The sequence below is a fragment of the Marmota monax genome, unplaced genomic scaffold (genome assembly GCF_021218885.2).
Source record: "Marmota monax isolate L192 unplaced genomic scaffold, Marmota_monax_Labrador192_F-V1.1 WCK01_AAM20220418_F8-fsc00314, whole genome shotgun sequence".
Classification (NCBI taxonomy): Eukaryota; Metazoa; Chordata; class Mammalia; order Rodentia; family Sciuridae; genus Marmota; species Marmota monax.
This window is the reverse complement of record NW_026692675.1, coordinates 186,842-207,302: the sequence shown is the minus strand read 5'-3', so window position 1 is coordinate 207,302 and position 20,461 is coordinate 186,842. Positions and strand designations below refer to the sequence as shown.

General features: G+C 38.2%; 1 protein-coding gene and 1 long non-coding RNA gene across 2 annotated transcripts; one reads left to right on the top strand and one right to left on the bottom strand.

Annotated features, from left to right (window-relative positions):
• Positions 1-2,336: 2,336 nt before the first annotated feature.
• On the bottom strand, positions 2,337-11,064 carry Gabarapl1 (GABA type A receptor associated protein like 1). Its single transcript, XM_046446457.2, has 4 exons — positions 10,703-11,064; positions 6,010-6,088; positions 4,918-5,036; positions 2,337-3,687 (listed from the first exon to the last, which is right to left on the bottom strand). Exons 1-4 carry the CDS (start codon positions 10,790-10,792, stop codon positions 3,622-3,624), a joined length of 354 nt encoding a protein of 117 aa, XP_046302413.1. The 5' UTR covers positions 10,793-11,064; the 3' UTR covers positions 2,337-3,621.
• A 128-nt stretch (positions 11,065-11,192) lies between these two features.
• LOC124093933 (uncharacterized) lies at positions 11,193-15,040 on the top strand. Its single transcript, XR_006852083.2, has 2 exons — positions 11,193-11,931; positions 12,970-15,040. It is a non-coding gene; the product is annotated as an uncharacterized LOC124093933 (long non-coding RNA).
• Positions 15,041-20,461: the final 5,421 nt, after the last annotated feature.

Here is a 20,461-nt window from a genome sequence, read left to right as displayed (position 1 = left end):
GTAAAATTCCCAAGGCAGCTGGCAGTAACTGACAGCTGTGTCTAAAGGGCCACTGCAGTGCTCAGGGAGCTTCAACAAACAACCTTGGGAGGTAGTATTCACATTAAACAGGGACTGTTGCGAGTGTAACAGGCCGTGAACTTGTCTGCCTAGTTACCACTGGATATAGTTAATCATTATTTGTTTTGCTCTTTGGCAATCTTAACTCTGATTGCACAATATAATCTACAAACCTTAAATGATGCACAAAGTTTGGAAGAAAACAATTCAGCACTGGGACAAGGGGTAATTGTATAAAGTAGAATAAAAGAAATAGGGTTTCACAAGTGGAATTTTTTTTTCTAGTCTCCAAAGTTAAGGGCCATATTAGGGTGTGTTAAATCTGGATGACACAGGTACTGTTTATGTCTTTTCATAGAAGGGACAGCTTCAACTTCTACATTAAGTAAAAGGAGAGAATAAGTCTGTTTTGATTATTTGTGAACTTAACAATGAAAAAAGGAACCAGTACCAAGTCCATCAGGACAACACATGAAAATCAGCTACTCTTGGCAAACTTGGATATATGTTATGCACATACAGTTGAGAAGTTTCTACTAAAGTATATGGGAAGAGATAAAGGCTCACTCATCTCTGAGGATGACGTCCTATTGGCCTTCAAAAAATGAATGACAACTTTTTTGAAATATCATTTTAACTTTATTCCCAGATAGAAGCACTGGAGTAAGTCAATTCATCTAACATGGAACATGGAGTACAGAGTCCAAGTTAATGGAAGGATACTTTCTCAACTATTTTTAATTCATGAGAAGCCTCACAATGGCCTGAAAACACTAAGAAGTGTTAAAAGCTAGACCAGAAGGAAGCATGGGAGTAGTGCTGATAAACACTACATTCAGTTAAAAGATCAAATGCCAATAAAGCATAGAAGTATCCAGCTTGGTTTTGCCTCTGAACTTGGCTGTAAAATTTTATATATCCATAAATCAGAGAGCAGGTCTAATAGTATGTAATATGCCCCAATTAAGGATAGAATTTTCCCACCTGGATAATAGAGGTGAATAGGACTAAAATAAGCAAAGGCCTCCTGGGAGAGACAGAGCCTCTAAATTCATTGTAACCCTTTGGTTCATCCATAGCCTGCAATCTCTAGTACCACAGGAGTGTTTCAGATATGTAGGGAGGGGTGAATCCACCATGTTTTCTTTATAACATTCATCCAATCTCATTCATCAATAGTGGATAAGTCTGTTAGTTTCAAAATATAGACTATATCTCAATAACTCAAATATTAGCTTTCTTCAGCTTTATTATAGAATAGCACCTTGATATTTTTGTTAATAATGATGTGTCCATTTTCAATGCTTTGATTGAAATTCCTTCAGACCTTTTCATTTTCTGAAAAATTATGTGGTGCCTTCTGGGTGTGAGCTGCTTCTTTTCCTCTCCATCCTGACTTAACTTTCCCAAGCAATATATCCGGCATGGCTTGGTGGGTGGTATAATCCTGCCATGGCTCTTCTATTAATGCCTACTTCCTTTTTGGTAACTTTGTTATATTCCTTAAAACTCTACAGAGGAAGATAACATCTGGGGATACAGTTGCCAAGAGATCAAGGAAAGTTAGAATTGGGTTTCAGGTTCTTTGAACGGAGTTTCTACTCATTTTGCAGTTGTTTGTTCTCTCATACAACTTGCACCCCCATAGTACACCCACAGATCCACATACTAGTTTCTCAATGAACAAAAGACTCTGAGATGATCAGAAGATACCAAACTTGTTCTGATGCCAGGAGCCTTACTTATTGCTATCTGTTGTTCTGGGAGATAGTGGCCTTATATGGACCAAACTGTAGTGGAAAAAAATAAAGCATGCTTGGAACTTCCAGCAGAGCCTGGTGCAGAGAGCAAACTTCAGTGTGCAGCAGAATCATGAGGAAATTGTTCAAAATTAGACACCTACGCTGTGATTCTGAGTCAGCTAAATCTGGGACGAGGCCCAGACATCTTCATTTGTAATTAGGACAAACCTACCCCATCCCAATACTCTGATGCAGGCAGTCTTTCAACTCAGCTTACAGAAAAACAGTGACACAGCACTTATCTGCAGAGGAGAAAATTGTGTACACATCACCACGGCACCAGCCACACTACCTCACATAACACTCACCCTCAGATAGCAACTACCTGGTCAGTAGAGAGCTAAGTAAACATGCACCTGACCCTATGTGAGTATTCAATAACAGTCACCCCCACTCAAAGTTTTTTTTTTAAAAAACAAACGCTGTCTATTCAAACGCATACCCAATAAAGGCAACATTTCTGAATTCAGGGTATATTTTTAAGATAAGCAATTATTTTATTTCCTTGGCCTAACAGCAGTGACTTCATTATACAAGAACCTGTAGCTGACAGAATAGACAACACAAATTTCCCAACAGGAAGAATCCTTATCATCAGCAGAGATGAACTGAAATGTCATGTCTGAGTGCAATTCCTGCTCCCCACGCCCCACCCCACAGAACCCCAAAATGGAAAAAAAAAAAATCAATAAAATCCCCATGAATTACTAAGCCATCCCTCCGGAACTCTTCTAATTAGCAGCTGCAGTGGATGAAAACTGAAGGAGGGAAGCAGCTGGCCATCACATAGCATTCCTGTGCCTGTGAGACTGAAGGGGCAGCAGCAGGGGAGCAAGAATTCTGGATGAATGGGAGGTGAAGATAATCTATCTTTCCTCTATCTGCCTCCTCCATATGGAAGACACCTCTTTCCCAGTACATGGAAAATACTAATGAAATGCTAAAAGACTGTCTTTAGCTTGTAACTAGAAATGCCTGAGGCTCATGAAATTCCAAGATAGGTGTGGGATAAGGGGTATCAGAGAAAGAGCAAATTGGTCAGAGATGCTCAATGCTCATTCAATTCCAGTTTAAAGCATTCAAAGCTACTTCATAATCATAACCACCTTCATGCCTGCCCTATATTTTCCAAAGGTGAAAAAGCTCCATCTAAGTGTCTGTGTAGATATCTACTGCCACCACCAGGGTGATACTGTGACATCTGTGTGTGAGATGAGGATGGGAGTGTGGGGTGGAGTGGAAAAATAGGAGAGATCAGGGGCTACAAAGCTTCCATTATAGTGGATAGTTTTGGTCCCCAGGTATGGTCCACTACCACAAGTCCTAAAGCATTCCTGTTTCCTTTTCCCTACCCATCTTGTGTAAATGTCAAAAAAAAAAAAAAAAAAATGAAATTCTGCCCAAAGAGATGGGAGCCGTTGCTGGACTGCATTCATTTTGGGCCTCAACCTGCCCACCTCCTGAACCTCCTATGAAATTGCACAAAAATTCTCAGCACTGCTGTGAAATTATGTCATCCCCATTCCTCTGTCAATTCAACAGCTCTGTTCTGACATACTTTCTCCTTGGGCCGAAGAAACAGCAAAAAACATCAATTGAGCATGTGAAAATATGACAGTGTGTGCAGTGTAATGTTTCCCGATGTCTTCACCTTCTGTTTCCTCCGCGGTGGGAGCTTTCCCTCTCTTCCCCCAAGCCCCACTCGCACCCCTCCCCTACCCCCAAGTCCAGGTGCTCCCATCTGCTGGGCTTCTGCCACTCACTTCCCATAGACACTCTCATCACTGTAGGCCACATACAGAAAATAGTCTTCCTCATGGTTGTCCTACGGGAAAAGATAAGATGACAGTTTAGAAAACATACACATTCATCATCCTTAGAATTCCGAGCCTCACACAACCTTATAAATTAAGTATGAAAGTTATCATTAACTCCTATTAAAAACAGGAACAGGGCAGGGCATACAGCACAGCAGTTGAGCCCTTGCCTGGCATATGGGAGGCCCTGGGTTCCAAATCCAGCACTGCAAAAAAACAACAGGAGTAAAAGAAAAAGTCAACAACAAAGACGGAGACACCAGTTAGTTAGAATTCAACTTTGAGCTCTAACTTCACAAACAAAAAAGTCTTGATGGAGAAAAGAATACACACAGGTCATAGGATATGAAGATGATGGCCCTTAAAAAGCTAATTCTAGTAAAAAGAACGAAGATACCAAATGTGGAATATATTTTCACAGGGAACATATGCTAGGGAATAAAGGTTAGGCCAGCGTTTATTAAATGTTCACATAATTAACTAACAGAGCACATGAGAAGAAAGTCTGTGTGAAACCCTTCAAGGAATAATATAGTTACAATCTTGGGTTGTATCCCCTGTATGATAATGTCCTTTACTGTAGTTTTTCTTAAAACTAGATTCTGACCATTTGCCATTAAATCAACCAAATCACATATAACACTAAATTTATCTGTTAAGTGAATAAATTTAAAGACTTTGTCTTAATTTTAAATTTTATTTTATCTGTGTCCAGATAATGATAAATCTCCTCCATGGTCTTAGTTTAAGAAGAAAATCTTCCCTAGGTGGTTGTCCTAAGAAACTCTTCACAGAGTTTTTATGGAAATAAACTGTGAAGATTCCGCTTCAGTTTGAGGATTTTAGCTTCAGAGTTTGTTTGCCCAATATATTGATAAATGAGAATAACATAATAAACTGGGGTTGAAATACATAGTTCTCTCACAAATGATATTTTACCAACAAGAATAACAGGAACTGTGAAGGAACAATTTACTGCTGCTTCAATAAAGGTGATCCAGATTAAAACACTATGGTCAAGAAAGACAGAAAAGAATTCAAAAGGATTATATCTAATAGGGTGCTCAATCACTGAAGGACAAGTGGTCTCTCATCTGCAGAGCCTTACACTGCCATGTGTAAGAGGATCCTGATAAATAACACCTCCTGCTCTACTTCTCAGGTGTGTTATCAACATACACTGAAACAAAAGCTAGCGGATGCCAGACTGTTCTTATTGTTTTGACCAGAACCATTACCTCATACAGCTGGCCCATGGTAGCACTAGTAGGAGGGATAGTGTTGTTGACAAAGAAGAATAAGGCGTCCTCAGGTCTCAGGTGGATCCTCTTCCGGATTAAGAAGTAGAACTGGCCAACTGAATAAAGGAAAAGGAAAAAGGGGGCAAGAAGAAAACAAAGGATTAGTAGAAAGATAAGTACCAGAAAAAAATTTCTATTTTAACTTTCTAGAGTTAAGTATCACCTTTATATATCATCTGAACAGAGCGAAATACTTTCCAAGAGCTTTAGTAACTTAAAGAGCCTATGTAGACCCTGGCACTCCACAGTGGAGTTATTTCTCATTGCTCAATTGCAGACCTAATGCTAGCATTTCCCCTCAGTCTGAGGAAATACTGTGCATATATAGACCAAAACCTTCTCATTATGATCTAAAACTGACTTGAAATCCCTTTCCATCCCCACTTGCAACTTTAGACAAAGTAATGATAGAGTTCCACTGGTCTCTGGTAATCATAGCACAGACATTCAGTGTTAGGACAATGAATGGGTTCAATAACTAACCTCTTCCTGAAAATGCTGAGAAAGTTCTAGAAGGTCAATTTGAATGTATTAATTCTAGATCAAACGTACCTATGGAAATATCCCCAGTGTATCTTGGATGCAGTGGGTATTCCATTAAGTCTCATGGCAGAGAGTGAATATATTCATATGATTCCAAAAACAATTTACAAAACCTGTTATAAAACTACCATTAGGTGATAAGCTATTTAGTTCAGAATTTCCTAAAATTTAATACTATCAAGAAATGGGCTGATTTTCTTTTGGGAATGAATTGCTATTACAATTACGAGGCTTAATTTTAAAAGCAGTCTAAATGATGAATGTCTGATCTCTTCTTTCAAAGTTTTTTGCTTGGCTGTAACTAAATCAAACAAGACATGGTGATGGGGAATGGTATAGGGAACTGGAGATGACAGAACTATTATGTCATTTTTGAATCAGATAACTCTGAAAATCCCACATGCTTTCTTCATCTCTCATGCATGTGATAAGGACCAAGAATATTTTGTCATGAAATGAAGGGTCAGGGGAGGGAAAGAGTATTACCAGTGAGGTCAGAGGGCACTAGGTACTTCCTCTTGTCCAGATCAGGCACCCTGGCTTTCGGAGCCTTCTCCACAATGACCTAGATGGAGAGTAGGGAAGTGGAAATGAAAAACTACAGAACCCAACATGGTGCTTTTCCTTCCACATCCACAGTTGTAATGATGGAAGTGAGACTGTCTAGGCCTAATACAACTTTTTAATCCCCCAACACAAACATGTATTTGATTTTAAATAATTATGAGTTATCTGTAAGGGACACTAAAAGACACTGGTATTTAATTAGAGAATGAAGATTTTCTGGGTTTTCTCAGATGGTTCTAATCACTTCTTAGTTTTATTCTTTTTTAAAAATGCCATTTATTAATGGTACAGTGCTACAGTTTGGAACTTAAATGTCTTCTAAAGGCTCATGTGTTAAAGACCTGTTCTCTATTGTGGTACTACTGGGAGATGCTAAAAGCTTTAAAAAGGTGGGGCCTAGTAGAAGTGTTCAAGTCATAGGAGTGGTCCTAAAAGGGGACTATGGAACCCTTTTCTCTTTCACACTCCAGCCATGAGAGGCATGGTTTTGCTTCACCATAAATCCTGTGCTGCCACAGGACCAAAACAATGGGGCCAACTGACCATGGTTTAAAATCTCTGAAACCATCGGCCAAAATAAACATTTTCTCTTTTAAGTTGATTACTTCAAATATTTGTTTTAGTAACAGAAATTATTAACACAAACAGGTTATGTTTAAATATCATACTTTGCCAAAATTTTTAAGAATGACTGCAAAGAAATGTTCAAGACACTATTAAAGGAAAAAAGTAAATAATGAATGACATGTTATAACAGAATGTCAATATATTAAACCATTAGGCAATATTGATTATATTAGGAGGCTTTTCAATGTCTACGTTAAAGTATTTCTATAATACTTATATCTTCAACTTTTATGAAGACCTTTTTTTTTCCTGAGAGAAAAAACAAAGATATTTAAATATCAAACTATTTTATACACTTAAACTTATAAAATACAAAAATATCTAATATAAAACCACTAATTCCAGATTTTTTTAGTTTAGGAAATATAATCATTCCAGATATAAAATATGGAACGTATGAAAAATTTAAGTGAAGCAGAAACAAATACTGAACAAGGTATTCCTGGTACCTGAGTGATCTTCAATAGGTCATTCAACCTCTTTGAGCCTTAGCATTCTATTGAGTAAAAGGCAGCTTCCAAGTTCATGGTATTGATATGATATAAACTTAAGTAATTCATATTTTTTATGTAGAAATGCTTTGCAAAGTATAAAGAACTCACTAAACATAAATTTTAGTTTGAATGTAGGGGCTGAAATCTCTTAAAAAAGGAATAAATGAAAGCAGTAAAAAACATTTTGTGTTTATACAAAAAACGATTCCTACACCAGGAAGAGCTTAATTGGGGGCATAATCATCTTTGAATTTAAAAAAGAAAATTGGAAGGCTGGGGGTGTAGGTCAGTGGTAGAGCACATGCTTAGCTTGCACTGGGCCTTCGGTTCAAAGCCCAGTACCAAAAAGGTAAATACATAAACAAACAAATAAATAAAAATAAAAACTGGGGTATACAGATATGAGCTAGAAATTAAAAAGAAAAAGAAGAGGGGCTGGGGTTGTGGCTCAGCGGTAGAGTGCTTGTCTCGAACGCACGGAACCCCGGGTTCAATCCTCAGCACCACATAAAAAAATAAATGAGTGAAATAAAGATATTGTGAATAAATATTTTTAAAAAAAGAAAGGCTTCAAAGACAAACTACCAAAGGCCCAATAATAAGGATAGACAGGAGACAGCACAGTTTATAAAAAAATCAAAGCATAACAGATGGAGCCTAACATTGTGCTCTGAGATCTGGAAGAGCTCCTCACAAGCTCCTCACAGGAGCTCTGAGATCTGGCAGCTCCTATCAAGAAAAAAAAAAAAAAAATGGAAGCCACAAAGGGAGGAAATAGGACAAGAGCAACAAAGCTGATTATAGTGACAACTAGGGACACAAGCAGGGGAGGGTGTTGGGAGAGAGGAAGAAACAGGAAGAAGAAGAGTAAGTAAGGCCTTAGTTGATCAGAAAATATTTAAGTTTCTAGAAAATCAATTCTATTCCTCACAGTGACAGATCCTGAATCAGATGTTTTGACACTTTGGGTCTCAGTTTTCCTCATCTGTAAAATGTGGATAACTCTCCAGAGTACTAATAACAAATTTTTAAATATTAATAGATAACCTGTTCCTAATAGTGTCCTGCTGCTGCAGGTTTTCAATATATTGTGGCTATTAAGATCCCATGAATTCCTCCCATCCCAAAGCACAAGCACACCTACTGTTGGGGCTAAGTTCAGGTTGTATGAGCAACCAAGAGTGGGGTTTTAGAAGAGTGTTTAACATTCTATTCTGCACACAGGACACTTCAGCAAAGGAGGATTAAGGGTTCTGCCTAAAGACACAGAAAATTCCTGTTACAGAATTAAAAGCAAATATCTGGAGCTGGAGGTATAGTTCAAAGGTGGATTGTGTACATTGTGTACATCCCATACACAAGGCCCTGGGTTTAGTCCCAGCGTGCATGCACACACAACATACACATCTCTACCCTTAGTAGAGCTCTTTTTCCTGCATCACAAGTAGAGGGTCTGAGCAGGTCATGAGCAGTTGGGAGGCTCATGGCTAGTTAAAGCATAACTGGAGGGACCATGAGATCTTAGCAGTGGTCTTACTTATAAAGTATCATAGAAGCACAAGAGATAACAGCAAACCATTCTCAGGAAAATAGGGAGGATTAGAATAGTTAAAATACCCTGGGTGAATGCAGATGAATGAAATTTGAAGAGCTTCGTTTTGAGAAAATATTTGGGACTTTTAAGTAGAGTTACAAACAGGTACATGTCAAGAGTTTGTGATTTATGCAAAGCTACTGTAAGAACAGAACTTGTCCTTAGCAAGTTCCGAAGAATAAAAGATAGCCATTTTGCTTAAGAGTCCTTACTGGCACCAGGCTATGCTATAAACTCCTGAGGTTAATAACAGTTTATCTATTTTCAGTCTCCAAAGTGTAAAGCATACAGAGCACATTTAACTAATTCTGGTTAATAAAACTGAATTAGAAATTTTAAAATGATACAGCATGGAGGTTAAGGGCTCCCAAAGCATGACAGTCAAAGTTGGAATTCCTGCTTCTACCACAGGCCAGCAATGCCAAACTTTTAATAAATAATTGCACTTTCCTGTGTTTCAGATTCTTCATCTGTAGAATAGAGATTATAATGGTGTGAGAATTAAATGAATATGAAGACAGCAATCAGATACTGTGAGGTATGTGGTATTAATAAAAATTTGCTGCAATTGTGAACTATTATTCAAAATGGGACTGTTATTACTGAATTGAGAAAAACCTTTAAAATAGTTATCCAAGTTCCAGAGAACAAGTAATTTGTGAAGGATCATGTATCAGGTAAGGGTTACCTCCCCACAGTTTCTGCAGAAAACCCTTATGTGTGTAATTCCTGGAGAACAGCGGAGCCCTAATGTCCCCTCCTCCTTATAGAAAAAGGAGTGCAAGGCATCCTCTGGTAGCTAAAAGTCCAATAAAGTTAGAAAGGATTGTTCAGGAATTCCAAAGAGTACCTAACTAACGGTCAAGAAAAAAAAAATCAAGATAATTCCTTTAAATTACGGGTAATACTAACTCTAATGCCCCTGCTTGAAGATACAGAGCAGAACCTTAAGGTCTCTGCTCCACCATCACCCAAATCCAGTAGCCCTAGATCCCTCTACCACACTTAAAAAGCCTTGCAATTTGGCTGCGCAGTCTACATTAGGGGGAAAAAAAAAAAACAGGGAAGTGGGCGTGGGCGGGGGCGGGGGCGGGGGCGGGGGGGGGGGAGGAAAGGGAAAAGCGCCCGGATGCTGAAAGACACCTAATATTTCTTCTTTCTTCCTCACCGCCTGCACTAGTTTTGACCACTTAATCCGGGGCCCAAATCTAAGAAGAAAATGCCTCACTCCTGCCACTGGGTCTGGGTAGTTTGACCACACTCAGTATCGGGCGAAGGCCTGCGGTCGCCGCACCTGGCGTTGGAGCCAAGAATGGTGAGGCTAGCAGGCTGTTAGGCGGAGAACGTGACCTTGTTTTCTGGGCCTGTCTTGTGGAGCTCCCTGCCCCCATTCCTAAGCGAATACAAGAAAGAATCTGGGCGTCTGAATCTTTTTTCTTCCATGCCCCAAAATATTAAGACCAAAATTAACCTAGGAAACCATCCGACACAGAAATCGATGGGAGCAAACCCCACTGCATCAGTAATTTTCGTGCGTTCTTAAAGGTAGCGAATCTGCCTCCAAACGAGTCACTCTCGCACAAACCGGCCCAATTTGGTGCACATCTCAACCTACACATGTGCTGAAAATGCTGAGTCACTCGACGCGTAGGCTCCGCTCTAAAGATGCGGACACCTTTAAAGATGGGTACCGGTCCTGGGGATGCGGACTTAAAAAGATCCGCAGTTAGAAGGTCCAGGGACCCTTGTAATAGTGAAGGGTGTTCGGGGTTAAGTGATTCTGGGACCTCCCTCCCTCGCAGACCCTCCGGTGTCTGGGGGCTGCCATCACGACTTCCTCCTCCGCGCCCCCGCCCAGCCCCTCTCCCCTCCTCCTTCCCGCGCCCGGCGTACTCACTGGGACCCTGTCCGGATATTTCTTCCGGATCTTTTCTCCTTCCTTTTTCCGATACTCAAAGGGATGGTCCTCCTTATACTGGAACTTCATAATGGACCGCAGGATTTCTAAGATCCCGGGATGGGGCCTGCCTTCCTCGCTGGCGATTGCGTCTGTCGCGTCTTGCTATCCTCTGCCAATGTCACTGTTCTCAGAATCGCTCCAGAAACGGCCCCGTCGCAGTACTATCTGGCCCAGCGTTTGTTAGAGGATTTTGGGTCTCCTTGGCCTGGAGGTGGGGGCGCTGGCCAAGTAAAGAAATTCAGGCGGCTTTCCCGAAGAGCAGAGAACACAAAAACACAGGGGCAGCGCGTCAGTGCTGTGACGTCACAGCGCACCGCCCTCTGCCCCGCCCCCTGCGTTCTGGGCACCGCGGGATAGGGGTAGACAGAGTTATTTTCTATTTCATTTTATTCTGTGTGTGTCTAAACTTTTCCTAAATAGACTCCACTGAAAACAAAACTAAGTTATATTTGGTTTTGTATTTGGTGCTGTGACATTAAAGATCATTTTAAAGGCAAAAGCACATTCTAAAAATGTCTTCTTCCCTCTCCTTCACGTTTCTTAGTTGAGGCCCAAAACAAATACACCGGACACTAACCCTGGTTGGGATTCGGAGTGGAGGGAAAAGCGACCGGGCCTCCTGGGATCCGCTTGGCCGAAGTAGAGACATCCCGTGCTTGCATTTTGACCTTTGCCGGTTCGGTTGCACTCGCCTTGGCATCCCAAAATGCTAGGCTGGCCTCCGTGATCCCGCCCTCCCCACATTGGCGTCATTTTGTTTGGATTGGTGCTGCAATTTGTTCGTAGAACAGCAACATAAACAGAGCGTGACTCAGGAATTTGAAAGGGTGTGCAAAGCAAAGGGCATGAAGGGTAATGAAGGTTCGGAGAAGGAAACGGTATCAGTGACTACTACTGTGGTGACCGTGCACGTTCAAATGTAGACATGATTCACTTTCCCCTGTTTACCTAGAAGTTAGGCTTATCTTTTGGAAATGAAAACATCGAGTCTTTTAGATGATTAACTGTGGTGCCCAAATTTTCTTTTCCTCTCCTGCAACAATTCATAAAAAAAAACAAAACAAACAAAAAAAAAAACAGTTTTACTGGTTACATGACCTCCTGCGGATTGAGAACGCAGCTGGAATGCTGATGAAAGACTCCAGGTGGTGGGGCAGGTGAGGGAGGTAAGGCATTTCTCTGGCACTCCGTTTCCCTCCTAAACCAAAGGACTAAGGCCTTTGCACCTGGTCCTATTGGCACTGATTCCTGGAATCTGTAAGAGGAGGGCAGCAGCAGAAATGGTAAAGATACAGAGTAGAAGGGTTGCTTTGCCATTTGCAATTCAGGTGGGTTTTGAAAAATATTGGACAACAGCAGCACCTCTCGTCTTTGATCAGTGTCTCAGTGTCTGTTTTAGAAAATAAAGCCACAAAATAAAAGAAACTAAGTTTCATTATTGAAACTCTGAAAAATGAATTGCAAAGTTGCCCTTCTTAATGTTAATTTATTATTCTCCGTGGCATCTCTGAGCCTTTTTTAATACATGAAAAATTATTAATTATTGTATCACATTATGTGTTTATAATTTTTAGACCTTATTTTCAAATTGTAAATAGTTACATTCTTAGTTACTGACTTTAACTTTGACCCATAGAGAGCTAAATCTTCCAAAGGAGAACTTTACAACAAGTTGAAGTCAATTATGGTGGAGATTTAAAATTTAAGAGCATTGGAAAGGTTACCTGTAACCTTTAGTTTAAAGATACTTCAGCACAAAACACTTTATAGTATGAAAAATAATTTAGAAATGAAACTTTGATTAATCTTTCTGCCACAAGACTTTTCCAATACTAATACTTTATATTAGAATACAAAATCTATTTCCAAAGTGTGCATTTTATCTTTATTCTCAGTATGGCATTTAAAATATTATACAGAAGCTAGTTTACTTATGTAAATTAATACATTCAGGCAAAATATTTTAAAATTCCTTTTTCAACCAGACAAAATGCTATTTTAAAAAACTCATTTTCAAATTTTTTTTGTAATAGTCTTTTTTATGTTTTTAATAGTGGAAAATTTTTCCAATCTTGTATGAATATTTTTAAATAGATAATTTCAAAGATTAGTTTGATGAATACCAATGTTACCCACTATTTTGATTTTTTTCATATGATAGTAAATTATAAATATTATGACACTTTGTTACCACTGTTTACCAGGTGAGGAGTCCTTGCTTCCCTGATGCTGAAGTATAACACCAGAGAAGCACAACGAGACAAGTTTAGAATGGGAAGCAAAAGCTTTATTAAAGAACAATAGAAAAGACTTCTCCATGGAAGAAGGGGACCCAAGAAGTGGAATCCATGAAAGGGCGATGTCTTCCTCCTTTTATAGCTAATGTCTTCTTTCAGCTTTCCCACATTCCTGTCCTTAGTTCTGTTATCTTGCAGTAATGGAATATAGGTGGGAAGGCCCAAAAGGTGGGGGACAGGTGGGCTGAAGGAGTAATCTGGGCAGGAAGGACTTTTGGATTAGCATCTCCAAATGCTAATCCAACATTTGCTGGGAACTGCTTCATTAACATTTCCTTGGGATGGGCTCTGGGCCTTGGGGACATTTTCAATTCCCCTTTTCCTGGACTCCATTCTCAATTTGGCCTTCATTTTTTATTTTATTTCCATATTAGACCTGATTTACCTAACTACACTAACTACCTATCTTTAAATATGGCTTCAACTTCACCCCCAAAATTCAGTATATTTCTCCTACAAATGTGAACATGCTAATCTACATAATCATAACATTACTATTACACCTAAAAAATTATCAATATCTCCCCAAATTATTTAATGTTATATAAAGTTTATAACCATTTCTCCTCAGTTGCCCCTAAATGCTTTTTATTTCCTCAGTCAAGCACTAGAATGTGAAAACAGCTAGAATTCGCCACATAGATAAGTCTGATTTCTTTTATTTGGAATTTTATACTATTCCCAGTATTTTATATTATCATGTGTAAACATGAATAAAACCAGAATTTTGGTGGATTTGATCTCTAAAGAGAAATATAATAGATAAAGATTCAGTTACTTGCAATCATGTGCTAAATTCACTTGCTATACTTGGAATTTAAACAAAGAATTTCATTATTTAAATTGAATCTTTAAATAGGCTATTGTGTACAAAACAAGTATCAAATATCAGGATGAGACTGGTTCTTGCCTGTAGGACTGTACAGGGGTGGACCTTTGTTAATAATTTGTGCCGTTTTGCTATATTCCCAACTGCCATTACATTAGTTTAGTCTTCATTGTTTTTGATTTGACATATAGTTCTGGTTATCTATTGCTATATAATAAACCCTTCAAATTAGTGTCTTAAAACAGTATCTCTTTTGCTCACATATCTGGAGTTATGGGTCTCAGTCATGCAATTCTCTTGGGTTCTTTAGTTAGATAAAAACGGGATAGGGTTTCTTTGAAGGCTTTTTCACTAGCACTTCTGGTAACTGGCCTAGGAAGATTAAACAGAAGGAGCTGCTTGATCACCTCTCTCTATATATGTTCTTACCATAGGGCCTTTCACATAGTGGCCCTACACTAGCCATTTTTCTTTCATGGCAGCTACCACCTTTGTGAATAAATTTCCCAAGAAATAGCACATGGCCCTGTGTAACCTGATCTTTTTAGCTACTACTATGGTTTGGATATTGAATATCCCCCCAAATCCCTGTGTTAAAGACTTAGATACCAGCCTGTGGCACTGGTAACTAAGGTAGTGAAACTTTTAGAGGTGAGGCTTAGTGGAAGGTCTTCAGTTACTGGAGACAAGCCCTGGAAGCAAACTGCAAGACTTTAGTCTCTTGCACTCTCTCTTTGCTTTCTAGCCACTATGATATGAGCATCCTGATGTTGTCGCTCACCATCTGGCCATGGACTAAAACCTCTAAAACCATAAGTCAAAATAAACCTTTCCTCTTTACAGTTTTTTATCTCAGATATTTTGTTATAGTAATGGGAAGATGACTAATGTAATTCCTTAGTGACACTTTTGCCTTATTTTATTCCAAGAGGTAATGACATAGTTTGGCCCATATTCAAAGGAAGGGACTATAGACTCTACCTTTAGATAGGGAAATGTTAAAGAATCCGTGTACATGCTTTAAAACCAGCATTTTAACAAGAATTTGTTTCTAATTCGTTGATTAGAAATGATGTCCTCATCACTTCTAGACAAGAAAGAGATTATTAATGCCAATAAATGAAATAAAGCCATATTTCCATCCTGTCATTTCTGCTCATTTCATTCAATGGTCATTAGTTCTCTGTACAGTTTGGAGAAAGTTCAAATGCCTCAGGAGACAAATAGAGTATTTACAATCTGGCTACTATTTATCTCTCTACGTATACATTTTTCCTACCCTTTTAACACCATTAATATAACCCTTTCATGAGTTCAGGACCAACCATATTTAAACTTTAGCAACAACAGACATTTATTTATTACAATCTGGAGACTGGGAAGTTCAAGATCAAGACACCAACAGATTCATTGTCTATTGAGGCCTATTTCTTCAGGGATAGTCATCTCACTCGAACCTCACAGGCATAAGGAAAGGATGATGGATCTCTCCCAAACTTCTATAAGACCTCTAATCCCATTTATAAAGGCTCTGCCCTCATGAGGAAATCATCTCCCAAAACCCCCATCTCCTATTATCATCATCTTGGGATGGTGGGATTTTGAAATACAAATCAGGAGAGACAAACATTCAGATGACAGAAGATGATATGAGATCAGAGACTTACAGTGATATTACATGTTTTAGGTTCATGCAGTCATCAGAGAAGGGAGATAAAAAAGATGACAGAGAAACAAGATATATCAACAGTGATAGATAAATACAGAGTTTGAGGGAATGCAATAGTATCCAGGTCCCTGGTTTCAGACGGTCTCCCCTTAGACTGCATACTCTTTGATGGTTTATCAAGAATTAGCTTTGCATTTTGGCTGGAGAAACTCTGTCCTTTCCAGATCTGGCTAATTCTTAGAGTTAGCAAAAGTTTCAGCCAGGAATTTCTTTTGATCTTCCTTTGACAGGCAAACTGACCAACCTAGTACCATTCCTCCTCTATCTGGACTGTACACCTAAGAGGCAACATTCCTCTAACTTAACCATTCCAGGGCCACATACCAGGCAAGTAGGGACCACTCCTATAGTTTAGAACACATGAAAATTATTTAAACTAGCCAGTCCTAAACTGTTTTCTTTGCCCTGCCTTGTCTTTCCCAGAGAATCTCCAGTGTAAGTTCTGGTTGAATCCTTCCTTTGCTCCTGTCTTCTACCTCCTAACCATTCTGGTGTCTTCTCCTTGTGGTTGTGTATGGTATGCCATGCCTTCTGTGTCTACTACTTCTGAGTATAGTCAACTTTGTTTTCCTGAGCTTCTCCTCTGTCTCTTCTCATAGCTACATGTGACTGACAGTCTTTTAAGGGAATACAAAACAGCACATTATATTAAAATTATATCCTTAGCTCAGTGGATGACCCACAACTCAAAGTAAAGACTCAAGCAGTGCAATTTGAATTAGTTAAGAAAGTAAAGGGTAGACTTCCGATTTAAGATAGTGTATGAGAAAGATATATTTTGTTTTCTTGTCTCCTGAAACTTCACTAAAACATCTGTGATACATTGAACTTGTCTCAAAGAAGAAGTTGAATTAGGCACTAGGGATCAAAATCAGGGCCTTATATATATTAGGCAAGCATGCTACTATTTGAGGTACTGCCACAGCCCAAGATTGTGAAGTCTTAACCCCAGTACTAGTGAAAGTAACCTTCTTTGGAAACAGGCTCTTTGCAGATGATTAAATTAAGATTAGATCATAGCAGAGAAGGTGCATGGGGGTACGGAAGATGGTGGAATGAAGCATACATCATTACCCTTGGTACGTGTATGATTGAATGAATGGTATGACCCTACTTTGGGTACAACCAGAGAAGTCAAAAACTGTGCTCCCTTTGTGTACAATGAATCGAAGAGCATTCTGCTGTAATGTATAACTGATTACAATAAATAAATAAGTAGATTAAAAAAAGACTAGGTCATTAATATGGGGGACGGTAGTTAGGTCATTAGAGTAGACCCTAATCTAATATAACAGGTGTTCTTATAAAGGGGGGGGAAGTCTGGACACAAAGTGAAAGGTGCATAAAAGAAAGAAGATGAGAAGATACAGAAATAATGTCATCTAGATGCCAGAGAACATCTGAAGGTACCAGAAACCAGAAGAGAAGCATAAAATATTCTTGCTCACAGTCCTCATAAAGACTAATACTGCTGACACTGATTCCAGACTTTTGTATTCTGGAGCAGTAAGACCACAAACTTCTGTTATTCAGACCTTGCAGTGGGTGGTACTGTTATGGCAGCTCTAGGAAATGACCATAAAGTGTAAAAGAAAAAAGGAAGTACAAAACTCACAAAATCAAAAAGGAGAAAACAAATTGATTTTGGAGTTTAAGAGGAAAAAAATGGCAAATAACTGACAACATAGATTGAAAAAATAGAATCCAAACTTAGCAGAAGGAAAGATTTAAAGTAGTCTGTTATTCACTAGAGAATTTAGAAAGACTTAGGCATTTCTACTACCAGGTTACCTACCTAGCCTCTTTCAGTCATTTGACTATCTCTCTCCTATCATGTGTAGATTGGAAATCTATTCTTTGTATAGGATTGGAAGACTAGGCCCAGCAGAATATGGTATACTGAAAACTCTTGAATTCCTAGCCTTCTTACCCTTGTTCTGTTTTCACAATTCTTACAGCCCAGTTGGCAACCCTCTCAGTAGAAGACCGTGCATAACAAGGTTTTGCACCCATGTAGAATTTCATGAGCTTTTTAGAGTTCCATTTTTAAATATGAGAAGAAGATAAAGAGTCAAAGATAGCTGTGGATTTGAAGATATATGAAACAAGTGAAAAACAATTTGAAGGAAAATAAAAAAGAATACTCACAGAGAGAAATACATCAAAAATTATGATATCCTCAGAAAAATAAAAGAAAATGTCGCTTCCATGAAATAAACACCAAACATTCAGAAAAAAAAAATTATAAAATAAAAAAGTATGAGAAGGAAAAATTCAGAAGTATTAGAATGAAGTGGAGGAAATTTCTCAGGAAAAAAAGGAATAGAACAGAGATGGAAAAAGGAGGCAGGAGAGGTAAATTGGAGGACCAACAAATACAAGGAGTCTTAGAGAAAGAACAGAGAAAATGAGGGAGAGAGGTCAGATTTTATTTAAAGCTAGCTGTGCTTTCACAATTATAAAGGAAATTAATTTCTTTTTAGAATTTTATCCATAAGCCAAACTATTGTTTAAAGTATCGGTGATAGGTCTAGACCTTTTTGGACATGGAAACTTTCCAAAAATTGCTTCTCATGTATTTGTTTTCAATAAGCCATATCACAATGAGGAAGCAAACCAAGAAAGGAAAATACATGGGATACAGGAAATAGGATTAAGATAAGACAGATGAAGATAATCTATAAGATAATAAAAGTAATTAATACTTATTGATATGTTCATATATAAACTCCCACAATCCTCATGTGATAATATAATGTAGGTTTAGTAATTATTTTATCATTTTACAGATGAGGAAATTGAAGCACAAGATGATTGAGTGACTATGCCAACACTGGACAGGGATAAAAGGACAAAGCCAGAATTTTAATCTATAAAGCAGATTGGTTTCGTGCTTTTTGTTGTTGTTGTTTGTTTGTTTGTTTGTTTTAGTTGTAGATGGACACAGAATACCTTTATTTTATTTATTTATTTTTATGTGGTGCTGAGGATTGAAACTCACACATAGTAGGCAAGTGCTTTACCATTGAGCCACAATCCCAGCCCTGGTTTCAGGTTTTTTTTTTTAAATTTAATAATTTTAATATTTATTTAGTTTTCGTCAGACACAACATCTTTGTTTGTATGTGGTGCTGAGGATCGAACCCGGGCCGCACACATTCCAGGTGAGCACGATACCACTTGAGCCACATCCCCAGCCCTGGTTTCAGGTTTTAAAATATTCATGATCTCTTATCTTCTCCCCATTATACTCATCTACTCAAGTTATGATACAACCATATTTGGAAGAAGAAAAATCAGGAGAAATAATCCACATAGGTAACAGTAACAAAGATAAGGAAGAGCATAGTAGAAAAGGGTGTCATTTTCTTTGTGATAAAAAGTAAATAGATTTTACATTCAAAACTAAAAATAAAAACCAAGAGTATATATGTATGTCAAGTGCAGTATATGCATAGTATTTGCAGAAGTATGAGTTTAGTTCAAAGGTAGCCTCAGTAACTTAGTGAGGCCCTAAGGAACTTAGTGTGACTCTGTCTCAAAATAAAAAGCAAAAAGGGCTAGAGATGTGGCTCAGTGGTTGAGTGTCCCTGGGTTCAATTCCTGGTATAAAAAAAGAAAAAAAGCTGAATGAGGGAACAAGTGAATAGTCTGGAGGATTAAGTGAGATCAGGTAATAGATATACACAGTAGACATTCTGATGATTACTACTGACCAATTATTTGACTCCTGATGAAAAGTGTTCCCTTCAAATTGGGTTTGCATTTATCTACTTTGGTATTTATAAAGAGAGAGACAGGATAGTACTCAACTTCACCACTTATAATAGTATTAGTATTAATTAGTATTGGTATTAATATTGTAGTGGAGAGCAGGTCTTTAGTCCAGTGCAAGAACAGAGTGCAAGAGAGATCCTGAAAGGTATGTTTGATATATAAATTGGAACTTATTGAAAGTCCAGGTACTTGGATATAATTTATCAAATAGGGACAGGGAGAACCAAATGGCAACACAAACAATTTGAATCCTGGAAACTGAGAGATAGAAGATTTAGAAAAGAGGCATTAATTTAGTTTGTTTTATAATTTTGACTATAACTAAGCCTTATCATAGAAACTAAAGCAGTATTGTCTTTTTGGAGGAGGATTAGATAGCCTTCAAGGTCACTATATCATCTTCATATCATTTTCATCTTCTTGTGACAAGCAATGCATCTTAAAAGTTACATATCCCTTTTCCCTATTCAAAAACTTACACAGGCTTTCACTGAATGCAGGACAAAGTCTAAACTGCTTACGCTCACATTTAATGCCTTCCATAAAAAGAAGCCAACTTGTCTTTCCAGATTCATTTCCATTATATCACACTTGGAATTTTTACCATTCTTCATAATTCACATTCTCATTGTTTTTCATTTTTGTAGACAGAAAATGCCCTTCTGTTGTGCTATTTATTTATTTATTTATTTACTGGTATTGGGGATTGAAGCCAGTGGTCTACAAAGCTATATCCCCACCTTCCCACCTTTAAAAAAGTTTAAGACATGGTCTCTCTAAGTTGCCAAGGCTGCCCTCAAACTTGCGATGCATTTGATGTTCAAAAATTTTATCAAACTTTGGGTTTATATTCAGACACTACCACTTTCACCTTATCTAAACTTTAAAATTGTGAAGAACTCTGAGATGGGAAATGGTGCAATTCTGGGAGGATCAAGATGGAAGTACCAACATTACTCAGAGAAACATGTCGAATATTTTCCATAGCTGAACATTCAAGTAACTGGGACAATCCATAAATCATTGAAATTGTTTTCCCGGACTGCTTGCTCAAGGGCAGACTT